At 29.3% G+C, this 16252-nt stretch overlaps 1 protein-coding gene and 1 long non-coding RNA gene across 5 annotated transcripts in view; one reads left to right on the top strand and one right to left on the bottom strand.

Annotated features, from left to right (window-relative positions):
• LOC111618954 overlaps positions 1–11881 on the top strand; it is a 14086-nt gene extending 2205 nt beyond the window's left edge. Inside the window, exons 2-3 of the long non-coding RNA XR_002755663.1 lie at positions 7334–7484; positions 11754–11881. This is a non-coding gene — a long non-coding RNA (uncharacterized LOC111618954). The remainder of the gene's footprint in view (positions 1–7333; positions 7485–11753) is intronic.
• Positions 1–16252, bottom strand: part of LOC111618952 (probable nuclear hormone receptor HR3) — a 148766-nt gene that overhangs the window by 47802 nt on the left and 84712 nt on the right. For all 4 annotated transcript variants that reach the window (XM_023360582.1, XM_023360579.1, XM_023360581.1 and 1 more), the window contains one exon: positions 7313–7515. In XM_023360582.1, coding sequence (XP_023216350.1) covers positions 7313–7515 — 203 coding nt within the window. The remainder of the gene's footprint in view (positions 1–7312; positions 7516–16252) is intronic.

The following is a 16252-nucleotide window of genomic DNA, read 5'->3' as shown; positions in this document are numbered from 1 at the left end:
ACTGCTTTTTATTTTATAAAATCCGTCTTCTTGCGCCACCAGAGGGCCTTTTAAACAATAGGTAGTCTGTTAGCGTTGGTCAGTAGTAGTCCAAATTCAATACGAACGTCTGTTTCTTGAAAATTTGATTACGATTTAAATACATTATTTACTTTTAATATTACCGATATGTCATCGAAAAGAAAACGTGTTGTATTATCATTAAAAGACAAATTAAAGTATTTGTTTCGATTATCTGGATTTTTCCTTATCCGGACTACCTTCATCCCCAATTAGTCCGGATAATCGAGGTTCTGCTGTATTTTGGAAATGTTGAGTTGAATTAGTCTAGGAATCGATTAATTTTATGGAAGAAAACCTTTCAAACAACCATAGTCTGTAAAGTGCATACATGACGGGCTGTGATTGGCAAAGACTCGTACAAAATGGATTCATAAAGAACGGAACGTATCTACCGTGTTATAGGGGGGTTGACTGTATACAACCAATAATATGCAATAATTATAAATGAAGCTTTTAATGTGATGTCACATTCAAACTAGATAGTATTCATGTCAACAATACTTTTATCTTCCAGTATAAGTTGGTTTTAGATCATTTTATGCCAAATCATATTCATACATGAATTACTGTATAAAAAATATAAACATATTTTTGTGACAAATGATGAGATTGAAATAGTTTCAGATTTCAGTTCTGAAATCAATTTGACAATAACAAATAACTCAGATATATATTTACTACTATATAGTTGTACTATTTACTCTATCAGCATATTTAAACTTGAATAAGAAAAATGTTAAATAAAATCCAGTTCCACAAACCAGATGTCTCATCAATGTATGAAGTTGAACATCTACTTTGACCAACAATAACTTAATAACAAATTATTTTGTTGGACAAAGTCAACCTATGTACTTTTCCATCCGTGAAATAGATGATTTATGAATGTTTTCAACTACATTCACTAGTCTACTTAGATATTAGTCTGTAACTATATCAGATTAGTGATAATTTTTAATGAATAACATTAGACAAAAATTTATTGCATATCAATGTTTGACATCAAATCATTATAACATCTGTGTGTACAAGCAAATTTGACACGGTGATAATCAATAAGGATATGATAAATGAAAGACTTGTGCACGGTGCAACTAAAACAGTGATACTGAGGAGTAGTGTGCACATTCATGAAAGTATTTATGTTCAATACACTCCTCTAAATCAGAAAAGGTCAACATATTATACTGAAGCTATATATGATCATTTGGAAGAGGTAATTGGGGCTCATTGAAGTATGAGAAGTAATAAAGCCATAAAGCTCTATGACAGCAACATCTGTGAAACAATATCTTTTTTTAAATATTCCACTGGGTTGCACAATATATTATCAAAATGTTTACTGTGTAATTGTAAAGCTGTTGACAGCTAAGCATATAATTTACTGCTTAATGGTTTTATAATTTTATTGTTTTAAACGTGTGTCTTGTAATAATTTTTAGGAAATATTTGCCTTATCTTTAAAAGTTGTTCACCTAACTGATGAGGGCCATTAACACCAGGGACCAAAATGCATTTTAGGAGATATATAAAGCATTAATAGTTTCATGTGTGTGATAACCCTTTAATTGTAATAATTTACTATGTATGTGTAAGAAATATTTGTATTAAATATCAAATCAATAATTTACAATATAAAAATAAAACTGAACAACATTTATAAAATAGCAGCAGCATGCCTGTTGTAAGATCTTCAGTTAAGAATGTCTGAGATCAAAAAATTGCTTTTAAAGCAATAATGCAAATAATCAATAAAAAAGTAAAAGAAAGTACTTTTTCATTAGTAACTGTTATTGTTTTATTCAAATAATATTTTAAAGACATTTCGAATTTTAAACTTGACATTCTAAATATACCGTATGTTACAACTTTTAAATTTATATTGTAATGTTCTAATAGACTGATGAAGATATTATAAATACTATTAAAGTATTCACAATTATACCTTTTAAAATGTACAACTTTTTGTTATATAACTGCTGAAATAGACACAAATTATCATAAGGACAGTTCAATGCCATTATTATTTTTAATCAAAATTTTCAGATCACTTTATTTAAAGACTTGTTATAATATGAATAATATTCAAGCTTTATCAAGTTTTAAATGTTTTTACAGTAAAGCGTCGTTTATCCGAATCAATTAGGGACTGGGGTTGTTCAGATAACTTATTTTTCGGATAACCGATTACGTACGAAAAAATATATTAACCTATCCCGTATTGAAAGTTTTCTCCGTGTTGAATTTTTGTCGATGTTAAGCCTAACGTAAACTTTTTAAAATAATAATCGTGGCTGTTGTATCGTTAAAAATTATTTCTTTATTTTTTACAAACAAAATAAATATATTGAAAAATATAAAAACAAAAAACAATTATACTTTAGAAGTTAATCTAGTAACAAAAACGTTTGATTCAGCATGACACACAGTCTTCAGAAAAAAACCCCACAAAAGTGCCAGTGCTACCAGCTAAAACACACACATCAACAAAAAAAAATATTGGAGAAGTCAAAAATTGCAGTGCCACAGCACTAGCGAAAATTTAAATTTGCTGTCTGGAATTCTTTCGGATAACCGACTTTCAGATAAACGACACTCTACTGTATATTAAAATAGTCAATATAAAAAAAAAAACAACATATATAGCCCTTTTCTTCTTTTTAAACATTAATACATAAACACCTCAAGAACTGGTATCAATACATATATTATCCAAAAACACTCTTTTACACCAAGCCAATTAAAAAATGCAAAATATTAAATTTATATTATATTCATTATATTAAATATATTTGTTCTTTTAACTGGTTTGGTATGTGTGTTTTTTTAATTAATACATAGTTTCAGTATTATAAGTTTAATTATCATTTAAAACTGGATGTAATACACAAAAAACAATTCTATCCACTAAAATCCAAAAAAAATTCACTTTGCTAGAAGAAAATTAATATTTTTGACAATTTTAAAATGTCGTCGTCAGGTTTACATGGAATAGAACATAACTTGGAAGATAGAATAAAATTCAAAAATAATGAATGTAACGTCATTGGCTGGAATCTAACATGTCATATTTGATGTCATCACATGTAGATGGTGTAAAAATGTGTTGGACTAAAAAGATATTTTGAACAGAGATTTCCATATGTTTAAGGTTTTGACCTCCCTTTAATTAACCACAAAGATTTTGGGGGACACATTATAGATTTCCAGCTCTCTAGGTATTTTAATAGAGACCAGTTAGTGCCTAGGTGTAGAGGGTGGGCATCATTAAAGGCAACATTGATGTCATTTTCCAAAGAATATGCAGTGATGGTGCGCAAGCCCTTTTGGATGGAACCAGGGCTGTGGAGTCAGAAGTGTGGTGTTTTAGTCGGAGTCGTCAAAAAGTCCGCCAACTCTGACTCCTTTTTACTTCCCAACTTGTTATGTATATAAAACTGAAAAGTATTGGAATCGTGTCAAATTTGACCCTCCAAGATTTTTGAAAATCTATACGTTTGGAGATCTCTTGAACCCCCCCAAAAAAAGTCAATAAAAGAGGAAAAATTCACGTGCACATATGTTGGTGTCCAATTTGTTTAATTTCTTTATTTTTGTTCTGAGATATTAAACAATATCTTAAAATAGATAAAGTTTAAGAAGCGAAATTTGGCACTGTATCTTGCATATAAAGGGGCATTAATACTATTAAATTTTGTTTCTTAATTAAAGGTCGACAGGATGAAAACATAGAAGGGGGTCATGTGTCATATCTCCAGTGCGGTCGAACTTAATGAATATTTTACTCGTTATTAGTGTTCACAATTTTTAAAAAAATAAAACTTGTCTCTAACCTCAAAAGCAAGCTTTTTGTCATTTTATAATAGTATAGTGAAACCCATTAACATGCTCTCACTAAGATGTTAGAATGTATATGGGGACATGATTTAGTTCAACCACTTTGATGCTTAATAACTCCTGTGTTAAACCATCTGACTCTGATTTAAAACCACAGAAGTTATTAGGCTTCAAACAGGGTGAACAAAATCATGCCCCACACACACAGTCTAACATCCACACATATAGAAAAAAATCTTGAATCTTTTGCATATCTTGAAATTTCAAGGTGTCCTGAGTCCAAACATGTAAAAATTTGGGAGGGGTTATTTTTGACCGAGTGCTACACTTTTCCTCTGTTATATATAACAGCCAGAAAAGTAAAAATTACTGAATACATATTTATACATTGACTATGTTGTTAATTAGAGAAGTCTTTTAGCTTTGGAATAAAGTTTCTATGTTCTATCTTTATTAGAACTCTATTTATTGAATTTTTTATTCTGTGGTCACGTGATGACATCAAAATTTCCAGATGTCTTTTGGTAACAAGTCCCCCTCTGGTCAGAGTCAGATTCGGTAGATTTTTACGCAACTCTACAGTCCCAAACGGAACAGATATGTTCTTTAAAGAAAGTATGTAGTGTATGTAAAGCAATTCCTTGACAAATTGTGAGTCCACAATTTGATAGCTTAAACTCCTGGAAGGTATTTTCTATCAAACAGATCTTTGGAGTTTCTAACAGGGTAGATCAATGGGTTCCTTTTGAAGGTCAGTTTAAAATGTTGACTATAGCAAATTGTTTGTAAACAGTGGTAGGACGAGGGTTGTACTGGACTATGTTGTACTTCCTATTGTTGTCTTTCCCAGTTGTGGATTGCATTAGGTATTTGCTGATGAGACCCAATATATGCTTAGGACAATATCTATGTTCTTTTGTCACACAGATGATGTATTGGAATTATTTTCTCAGTCCATGGGATTGGAAGAGTGAATAAAGGCCCTCTTGAGCAGGGCTGTGGAGTGGGAGGAATATCTGGCCAAATGAGTCAGAAAAAATGTGTCAACTCCAACTCTGATATTTTAAATTTAGTTTAGTTTTTTTTTATTTAAATGGAAGAAAATTTATTTTATATTTAATAATTTTTTTAAAATGTTTTTGTATTTTGTTACAATTCATTTATTTTAAATACAAAATGCAACAATTTAATTTATTAAATATGTATCAATAGTTTTCTTTGTAGTATTTGTGTTTACTAGTTAAATTATTTTGACCCAAATGAATTTGAATATTTTTTATTCATTCCTTTATTATTTCCACTCTAAATAAGTACTTATTTTTCTGAATGAGCCAGACTAATTCATCAGAGCATATAATTTTTCTTTTCTGAACAAGGGGCTGGATTGCACACTTTTTAGTTGGACAAACTTTTCTGGAAAGGTAAAATCGAAGTGCAAAAGCTGTAGAATAAAGATATGTAGATGTAGAATTTTATCACTCCCCTTTTTCCTCTTAAATATGTGTTAAAAATTAATTTTTTTATACAAATAAATATTAATGTAAGTTAAATATTAAAAATACGAAGTATAAAAGTATTTGGGTAAATGCCCGGAGCTCCTTTTAGAGCTCAGAGTAGAGTAATGCCCTACAAGCACCTCTGCCTACCATAAAATGACTTAGTATTTAATTTTGCTGGAGTCGGAGTTGGAGTTGGCTACTAAAATTATCAGGAGTCAAAGTCGAGTGTTTTTTCACCAACTCTGCAGCCCTGCTCTTGAGTGCTTTAAATGTGACAATTTTGAAAAAGTATGGGTCCCCAGATTTGTTGGGATAAAAACCAGTTTGTATTCCTTTTCCTTTATATTCTGGTGGTGATATTGCCACAGAGGACCAATATCTGTATGTTTAAGAAGAGACTTGGAACTTTTTTCTCTAAACATGGGTGGAAACCTTACAGATTGTGATTGATAGATGTTAATAAATGTGATATGTCCAGTTTTCTTCACCAATTTATAAGCAAGTCACCAACAAACACTTTCATTAAAGAACATATCTATTCCATCTAAATGGCTTGTGCAACATCACTCTGCATATGCTTTGGAAAATGACATCAATGTTGCCTTTAATGAAGCCCACCTTCTACACCTAGGCACTAACTAGTCTCTATTAAAACACCCAGAGAGCTGGAAATCTAAGGGAAGCCAAAATCTTAAACATATGGAAATTTCTGTTTGAAATATATTTTTAATCCTATTGTGTTTTTACACCATCTAAATGCAATGACATCAAATATAACATGTTAGATTCCAGCCGATGATGTTACATTCTTTACAAGATGCTCTGCTTATTGTTTCTTATTTATCAACATCTTGAAGCCCAATGTATTGGTACTAATCCAAAACAAACTCTTGCTGTAATTAATTGGGCTATTATTATTATTAGTTTCTAATTATTAATTATAGCATAATAATAACCTGATTAATAACAGCAAGAGTTTGGACCTGTTTCTTATTCTCCAGTTAGATCTTATTTATTTATTAAATTATTTTTGAATTTTATTATGTCTTTCAAGTTATATTCTATTCCATGTAAATCTGATGAAACATTTGTTTTCTTACAGTAAAGTGAATTCTTCCTGGATTTTAGTGTTGGTTTATTTTATTGTGAATACTGAAACTAAAATGGTTTTAGTCTTAAGTATTTTAATTTTCAATTAGATGTGTTAGGAAATTTATTTAAATGTTTTAAAATAGGTAAAAATTACCATAACTCTTAACTTATAATGTAAAAACTAGATTTTAGAACCTAAAAATTTGAATTATCTCTTGTTTATGAAATTAATTTTTGAAAATAACTTTTTGTTTTCAAAATAAATTTTATAAAATATGAACAGCATCAGCAAATTTTGGCAGTAACAAATCTATTTACAAAAAATTAGGTATTTTTCAAATAATAATAATTAGCTGATATGAAATGCTGAATTGCATTTTAACTATATTTGTTACAGCTATAAAACAAAAAATATCAATATTCATTTTAACATTTATAGTAAATTAATTTAAAATTTAATGAAATTTTTACATTAAATAAATTTATATTTTATTAATAAAAAATTATTTATTGTCATATACTGAATAATATTTTTAAAGTACTATTCAGTTAATCTCAATTATTCACTTATAATAATTTTGATAGAAAAAATACAAATGTTGGAGTAAACAATAATAATTTACAAATCAATAACTATAAAACAAGAGAAACTTACATAATTATTTTCAATATTTGTTATAATTAGTTTGTTTATCAATTTAATTGTACATAGATAATTCAAAATACAATGGAATAATTGAGATTCTATTATTTTTATTTCTTATTTTATACTTAATAGAAATATTTGATTATATTTTCAATAATAATAGAATATAATATACCTAAATGTGTATTTGTTGCAGGTTGAGGTGATACTGTCGTTAAAAGAAGGCTATTTGTGTCTGGTAATGGCTCAAGTTGTTGTCGCTGATCATATGTTGTGCTGTCTACATAATCATTGCTGGCTACATCAAAAGCCAGGCCCTGAGGATTGTACGTGTATCCATTTGGAGTGTAAGTAGTGAGGTCACTGTTATATGCATATCTAAAAATAAATATTCACATCAATATTCATAATAAAATAATGATAATCCATCACCATATGAAGAATATTAAGTTAGTATAAAAAAAATAAAAAATAGCAGCAAAATAAAATATCATTCCATGCTTGCTAATTTTGGTAAATCTGAAAAATTGCAGAAAAGGCACACAAATTTATTCACAATGCAGAAGAACCATTTGAGAATTTGAAGAAATATTTTTACATACTTTATGCATATATATCATTGCATTATTATTATTACTAACATTATTATTTAATGCTATACAGTAGTACCTCAGGATGCAAAATTAATCCGTTCCTAAACTGAGATTGTATCATGAAAATGTCGTAAGGTGAATCATTTTTCCCCATATGATTACATGTAAAACTCAATAATCCATTCCAACACAAAAAACACACTCAATTTAAAGCTAAGTAGTACATTGTTAGTACAAGTACATAGTACAAGTACAAGTACATAGCTGTACATTGAAAAAAAAATAACTTTAGTAAGGAAAACACTGAAAAATGCATTTTGTAGTTGTAAATGTATAAATAACCATAATAGAATAATAATTGATAAAAAAAATGTAGTTTTATTTGCACTTTACCTTTGAGGATAAGGACCTTTCAGGTGGAGGTGTAAACTGGTGGCAGAGGAGAGGGAGAAGGGAAATGATACTAAAACATAACTTATATAACATAATGTAACAATAACTTAAAAATAACTTAACACTAATTTTTTATCTTTTCTGTTTTATATATATTTTTTAATTTTTTATTCACTATTTTTTGCTTTCTTTCCTTCACTTCCACCAGCACTTTCACTGGATAGAGTGAAACTGCTTGGTAAAATATCTATCCAAAGAGGTTTGGCTTTGCCTACTTTTTAAAATGTTTCTAAAATGACTTAGGCAAATGCCATTAAACTGAGCAGGGTGAACCTTTTTGGGATGTTTCTTTTCAATAAAATCAGTCACTTTCTGATAATACCTCAAGATTTCGTTTATCGAACGAGATCCTTCCATGACGAAGAAAACACATGGGCTGAGACCGATGAACAGAAGGAACATGTGATCATGGCGGTGGCGCTGTGAACTAATGTATCATCATATGGTGAGTTTTTGTTCGTACCGTGGAGCAAAAATATGTTTGAATTTCATTCCATATCCTGAAAATTTTGTATGCTGAAGCGTTTGTATCCTGAGGTACTACTATATAATGTATAAGGGATAATTATTATTATTATTTATTAAAATTCAAATTCTGAATTAGCTGAATCAAATCTAAAATAATAATAAACAAAGAATTTAAAAAAATAACTGATATTACAATAAGTGCTTCTGAATAACTAATAAATTTTTACTGGAACTAAAACAAAATATAAAATGATATAAATAACACCTTTTTAACGGTCCAGCAAAAACATTTAATTCTCTAAAAAACGTTTTCGACCGATTTTAAGCGACCTTCATCAGTTATTCTAATATTAAAAAGAACAAAGTATTCGAACTTCAAAATCGGTCAAAAACGTTTTTAGAGAATTACATGTTTTTGCTGGATTGTTAAAAAAGGTGTTATTTATATCATTTTATATTTTGTGCATCTGAATATTACATAAAATGTTTTACATACATAATTTCACACTTTATAATAAGTCAGCCAATCAAAATTATGTTAAAACTACATATCAATAATACTTTGCATAAAAAATTTATTTAAATTTAATCTTTTTTATAGGTTATGCGAAAATCTATTGTATGATTGATATTTTCAATGTATATATATTGGCTTTAACATAAAAAAGTACAATTTATTAAAACAAACAGGAGAATAAGGTGGAGATTATAAAGTGACAAAATATCATGCTAACAGTAGAGCATACCTATGTATTGTCATACATTAACGTCCTGCATGATATAAATTTTAATACAGTGGGTGCATCAGTTAATGAACAGATCAGATAATGAACAAATCGGATAACGAACACTTTCGCGAAAGATTTTTATGTTCGGACAATGAACACATAATCAGATAACGAACACCCCACAAGCAAACACAAGAAGAAGCAATGTAAAATAATGAATGCCAATTGGTCTTCCCTTGTCTTCGGGCAACAATTCAAAACTTTTCAGAGTGCAGGAGACATCGACATTGACGCTCAAGCTGGTATATACCGATCAGATAGTACTCCTCCGAACTTTGAAACTCTCCCTTGTAATTCCAACCTTTTATTTTTCTGATAGAAATAATTCTTTTATAGTATTCGCAAGACTGTCAGGTAGGCACTTGTTAAGTTTTGTGTCTGTTTTTCTTTTCGAAAGGTAATAGTATAATAGCAAAGATAGAGAGTGGGCAGAAGATGCCTAATGTTTCTGGGCAGTATGGCGTGAACAGGTCTACAGTAGACCGCAGTTCAATCTTACTTAAGAAAAATACTGTATAATCAAGAAGACTCGAGTGGCTAAAGGAGTAACAAAAATCACACCTGAGAAATAAAGAGCATCAAAGAGTTCATAATGGAATCTGAAACGGATCTGATGACAGAAGAACGGCAAGAACTCTTGAATGAAGAACACCAAGAAACTTGGCGAGATATGTTTTCTTCTGAAAAAGAGGATTAATGTCGATATCTGTTATTAAAGATTCTTTGAAGAAATAGGAGGATGTCAGAACAACGGTCTTAGAATGGCATCCAAACCAGGTTGAGGCTTGGGGATTTCTACAATTGCAATGCTATTAATTACTTACGAAAAATCCTGAAGAAGGCACAAAAGCAATCGACATTAGACAGATTCTTTAACCCTTTCAAATGGTTTTTTCTATTTGAAAGGATTAAAGAAAAAACATGGTATGTATTTTTATTATTACATATAAATAAATGTAGTAAGAAAGTATATATTTTTTATTTTGGGGGTCTCCAGAACGAATCAATTAAATTCCCATTAAAACCTATGGTAAATCGATAATCGGATAGCAAACAAAGTCTTGGAATGGATCATGTTCGTTAACCGATCACCCACTGTACTTTTTTACTGACAATATGTCCATTTCAGTTGTAATTTAGTTCAGTTTTGTTCAAAACATGTCATCTGCAAATGCATTTAAATAATTAGAACATATGCATCTAATTTTATATTTGATTTGAAAAGGCTCTGAATAAACCTGAAAATGCCTGCTAAAAGGGAAAGGATTCAGTACTAGAGTGAATGACAGGTTAGTTGCATGAAATAATGTACATGTTTTTACATCAGTAATACATCCAATATTATCAGAAAGAACAATGCAATACAAAGTTAATAAATGATCATGAAATAATGAATAGCACATAAATATATTATTAACTTATATTCAATGTACAGATATTTTTGGTTAAGCATTAATTATGTCTAACCCTCAATCTACATGATAGATTGATTCCATATAAATCAAGATCAATATTTATATGGGAAATAGAAGGATAGATTCTGTATATGCAACAGGACAGCATTCTTGAGTTAGTACCAGGGTCAAAATCTTACCAGACTCTGGTTCTTAACTAGGAGTCTGTGGTAAGATTTTAGGAAGTCTTTGAGCTTAGATTGGAAATTAACTCATTATCTTTATTCTCCCTAACCTCTTGCTGAAATCTAATATTTCCTTCACTTATGAATGTATGCAATATATGACAGGTAGTATTAGCTGTATATGTGGTCACCAATAAAAAATCACAGCTATTTTTGTATCATATTATAGTTGTTGCATTTCTTGAAAATTGTACCATGGATCTGTAATATTTTCTTTCTGATATAAACTGTATTGCAGATGCTGACTTAACCAAAAATGAACTTACTGATCTTAGGACAATAAACTTATTACAGTTGGAGTTTAACTCAAAAAACCTTGGAGAATTCTGGGTGTTCTCTAAGAGAAGCCTATCCTCATCTTGTGAAATGAGCTATGGAAGCTTTGATTCCATTTACAACAGTATATCTTTGTGATTTGGGAATTTCAATACTTGTAATAATGAAAACAAAAAGTCAAAATGATTAGATATCCAACATGATATGCATATTGCCTTGTCAAATACCACACCACAGTTCAATTTTCTGATTAATGATAAAATATAATTTAACTTTAGCTTTCCTATATTTTAAATATATTGTATTATTATTCTTATTATTTAAAATATGAAGAAAGAATCATTATATTTTTATTTTGGTGCTATATTTCAATAAAACTAAATTCCTTTACAATTTTAGGTTTTGCATTAAAAAACATTTTTCTGAGAATGGATTCCTTAGGCTTCACTGACTGGCAAAGGGTCCATGGAACGAAAAAGGTTAAGAATCCTAGTCAGTGCAATGCAAGTAAGTTTTGGTGTGGCAAGTAACAATATTTATAAAATAAAGAGGAGTCATCCACTAGTGGCTCCAGTTGCAAATTTTTTTAAATTAATACTTTCATAGTACTCTCAAATATAATATTATGTCAGAATTATAACCATGTTTGTGTTACTTCAACAAATTTCTCCATTTAAGTCAAGATCAAAAGAAAATGGGTTTAAGATTTTTGCTATAAAAATGAAATTTTTATATTTTTATATTTTATATAAAAATATTTTTTATTTTTTTACATTATTTTTATTAATTTTATACTGGTTAGTATAAAATTAATAAAAATAAAATTTCATTTTGTATATTCATTCTTTATCCTGTTGGTAAAGAAATAATTTTTCTGTTCTTTTTCAACTGAAAATCTTACATCACCTCCATTGCTAACTTCTTTGATCTCAATTTTTTCTAATAAATTTACCAAAGATATTAATAACTTATCACAATAAAATTTGTTATCAAAGCTTGTTTTTCAATTCTATTAATTCTTTATAAATTTCTCAATATGATATGAAATCAAGACATAGTACAAAAGAGGAATCCCATCTTTATGATGCTATACCTAATAATTCATATTCTATAATCAATTGAAAAACTAGAGTGGCAGTTGCAATATCTGAAAAAATTTAATAAATAACTAAGCAATACATATTATATAAGTTAGTTATGTAAATCCTTTATTTTTATAGTATCATGTATATATTTTAGTTAAAATTTTAAAAAAAGGTAAGAATCCAAAATAAGAAGTATTCAATAACTTTTGATTCATATATAATTTATTTTCATTGTTTATGCTTGCATAAACTTTAATGTTGTTAGCATATTTAAATAAGAATAATAAAACAGTTTTTTAAATCATACCAGGAAATATCATAGATCTTAATATGAAATTTTTGTGCTCTGAAATAAGCTCTTAAAATTTTTATCTTAATCTGTTAAAATACATTATAACTTATTATTTTAAAGAAGACTCATAATCTTATTTAAATTTCTATTACAAACTTATTTTCATTCTATTAGATGATAGAATTTGACTTTATAAATCATTTTACTAAGAAAGAAGCAATGAAACTTTGAAGATACTTGATACAACATACTTTCAACACAACAAAAAACACTTAGTTTTATTATTATTGCTGTTTTGAAAATATAAAATATTTTATCTCATAATTTCAATATCAGTAAAATTTAATGAAACAAAATAAGATCAAATTATACTCTTCCCAAAGTATTTCATTTTTCAAAAACAATATCCACATTCTATATTTTATTTAGATTTGAATATAAATCACATATAAATCTTACACAAAATTTTTTTCATTTTCAAATCACTACATATGTCATTCATTTTTTTTTCTTCAAATTAATCCTTGTAGTAAAGTCTATTTCTTAATAGTATTACATATTTTTGAATATTTAGATATTCCTCATTGCCAGTGCATTGAATAAAGAGTTTGATTTTATTACAAAAATAATTTTAGATAACAGCTTCTCAGAGTCAAAAGTTTAATATATTTTAAGTAAAATAAAATGATAACCATCTGCAATCAGCTCACAATTGTTCAGATAAATATATATATATATATTTTTTTTTCATGAAATTCACAATATTTAAATAACATACACAATAACATATTTGAAAATTAGGCCTGTATTTCTAGTTGTTTTTTCAAAAAAGTAACTACCTGCCATTAAAGAATCAATTATTTCTAAGATTTCTATAATTATGAAGTAAACAATTTATGTTAAAGGAAAATGCTGGAATACATAATATATTTTTAAAAAATAGAATACTATTTAATCCAGATTTTAAAATTAAACTATTACTTTTTGAATATAAATTCATTGAAAAAAATTATATATAAGAAGTAGCAATCAAATGAAAATTTATTAGAGCAAATATAATGACAATGATAAGTGATTATAGTAGCAAAGGGATTATTTTCTGCATAACAGTACAATTTAAAGCAACCTTTAGTACCTTGCAGGACCTTCTCTTGCCTGGATATATGCAGCAATATGGTCAAACATAAAGGCTATAGGGTTGTCAACTTTCTGAGTAACAAATTCTAAACAGTGTTGGAAAAAAACACACACTTAGCAACATTTTTTTCCCCTTGATGATTATGATGGTGATGAGACAATAAATGACCAAGGCAGTTAAAACATCAGTCTAATACTCTGGAGACCTAGGTCAAATCTGCATATGCAACCTCCCTAGGAATTTTTCATGGCTGTATCTGTACCAGTATATCAGGCCCTGTCCCTCACCATTCTGCTACTCCACATTGTGAGCTTAACCAAACCCATGAGGAGAATACTTAAAACAAACCCTGTTAGTGCCCACTGGGCAGGAAGAAAAAATGAAACAAAATGCAAAGTAATGGAAATGAAAATTATTTGGATTACAATTAGAGAGGCCATTTCTCATGAGGAAGCTAAAAAACAAGCTAAATGGGACAAGCTAAAAAACCACATAACTCCTCATTTATTTTTCAGAACAGTTCCAAACAGTTTTTGTTTTCTGAACAATTTTTAAAAAATAACTGAAATTCTGTACAGTGGACAATTCTGTAGCTACTATATGCTATTCTGTGACAGATTTGCCTAAAGATGTTGCAACTGCCACTCCAGATCTTTCACACCCAGATTAAAGTTGGTATTGCATTTGGTTCCATAATTGCTTGATTGATAACAAATCTAGTGAATGGGCAAGCCAAGAATACAGCAACATGGCAGACATTCTTGGGAAACCCTAGATGTGTGTGGTTGAGATTATCTTACTAGAAATGGCTGTTTCCAGTCTGTCATAAAAGACAACACATGAGGATGCAGGATTTCCTAAATGTAACCCCTTGTCATCAATATTCTTCATACCACTATTAGGGGTGATCAAGTATTATGCAAGATGGTCCCAAGACCAAGACATCAGTGTGCCAATCAACAGTAAAAACAAAGGGAGTCATCTGTTACTAAACAAAACAAAAGACTCATTGCTAAAGATAATACATTGCCAATCCAAAGCACCCTTGCTTCTCAGCACCAATGCAACCAAAGTTGTTCATAATGGTAGAACACAGCAGTCACTGTGCATGCAAATTAGCCTTGCTAGTCACTGCCAATGGTATGCAAAAAACATGGTTATATAGTGATTCTTGCATGTCTTTGGATGGTAGACAAAAACATCCTGCAGCTGTTTGTGCTTCTCTCATGATCAGATGATCATCTCTCCTAGTGGTCTGTGTGAGGCATCCATAGTCTGCCCATTATGTATATTTCCCTGGCATATCCATTGCTTCAACATCTCTTTACAGTCATGTCAGAACAGCCCAGATGATGTGCAATTCAATGAAACAGCTATCCTGCTTCCTTCAACCCATGACATAGCCTTTTTCAAACTATCTGATCTGGCCAAGCATTATCATAAGTCTAGAAACTATTTGTCAATTTTACATTGTGAGTAAATAATAAAAATACATTTTTAATAAGGTAAAGATGTAGTAAAGAATAACAAAAATGACAGTCAACAATTTAAAATAATATATCATGAAAATCATAAAAATTTTCACAATTACAAAAATGATCAAAGTAACAACTATTTATTATAGTCCAATACTGAATGAAATTTCACTTTAATTCAAATCATTTACTTATTTTTATTATTGTACAATACAAACAATTGTATATATTTCCTTATTTCACAAATAAGTTAAATGATTAGAAAGAATTATAGAGTTTCCAATAGAACTAAATGATGATAAATAACAAAAGCAGGAAGAAAAATTTAGCATTGAAAGAATACTATTAATATAAAAAAAAAAAATTATTATTTAATATAATTACAATGGTGCCTCGTATAACATACTTAATCCATTGCAGGTGCACGTCCATTAAGTGAAAAGTCCATTACACAAAATGCATTTTCCCATAGAAATGTGTGTTAAAACATATAATTCGTTCCACAGCATAAAATAACCATACTGTACCATAAAAAAATGAAAATGGAGCAGTCACCAATTATGCCAGGTAATCAGATGTTGTGAGGAGGAGGTGGAGGAACACTTTCTTTACACATTCATACAGATACAGACTTTTTACACATTGTAGTAGGTCTCGTTTTATTGTTTTTTTTAATCAGAGTCAGATTCAGGAGAGGCTACTGGAGCTTGCAGGGTCATCTCCTCTTGTTCCATCCTTTGTTTTTTGGCAGCTTGCTTCTTGAAAAACATGTCCAAAGTGGTCTGTTTCTCTCTCTTCTTCAACACCTGTCAGAAATGACAGGCAAGGGTGTCATTGTAGAGATCATTGATCCTGTTGGCCTCAGCTCTGTTTGGATAATGAGTGTTGGTAAACTCCTGAACCTCTCC

The sequence above is a fragment of the Centruroides sculpturatus genome, unplaced genomic scaffold, assembly GCF_000671375.1.
Source record: "Centruroides sculpturatus isolate CEXI.00-Female unplaced genomic scaffold, Cexi_2.0 scaffold66, whole genome shotgun sequence".
NCBI lineage: Eukaryota > Metazoa > Arthropoda > Arachnida > Scorpiones > Buthidae > Centruroides > Centruroides sculpturatus.
Note: the sequence above shows the minus strand (reverse complement) of the source record. Positions and strands in the feature narration are given on the sequence as shown.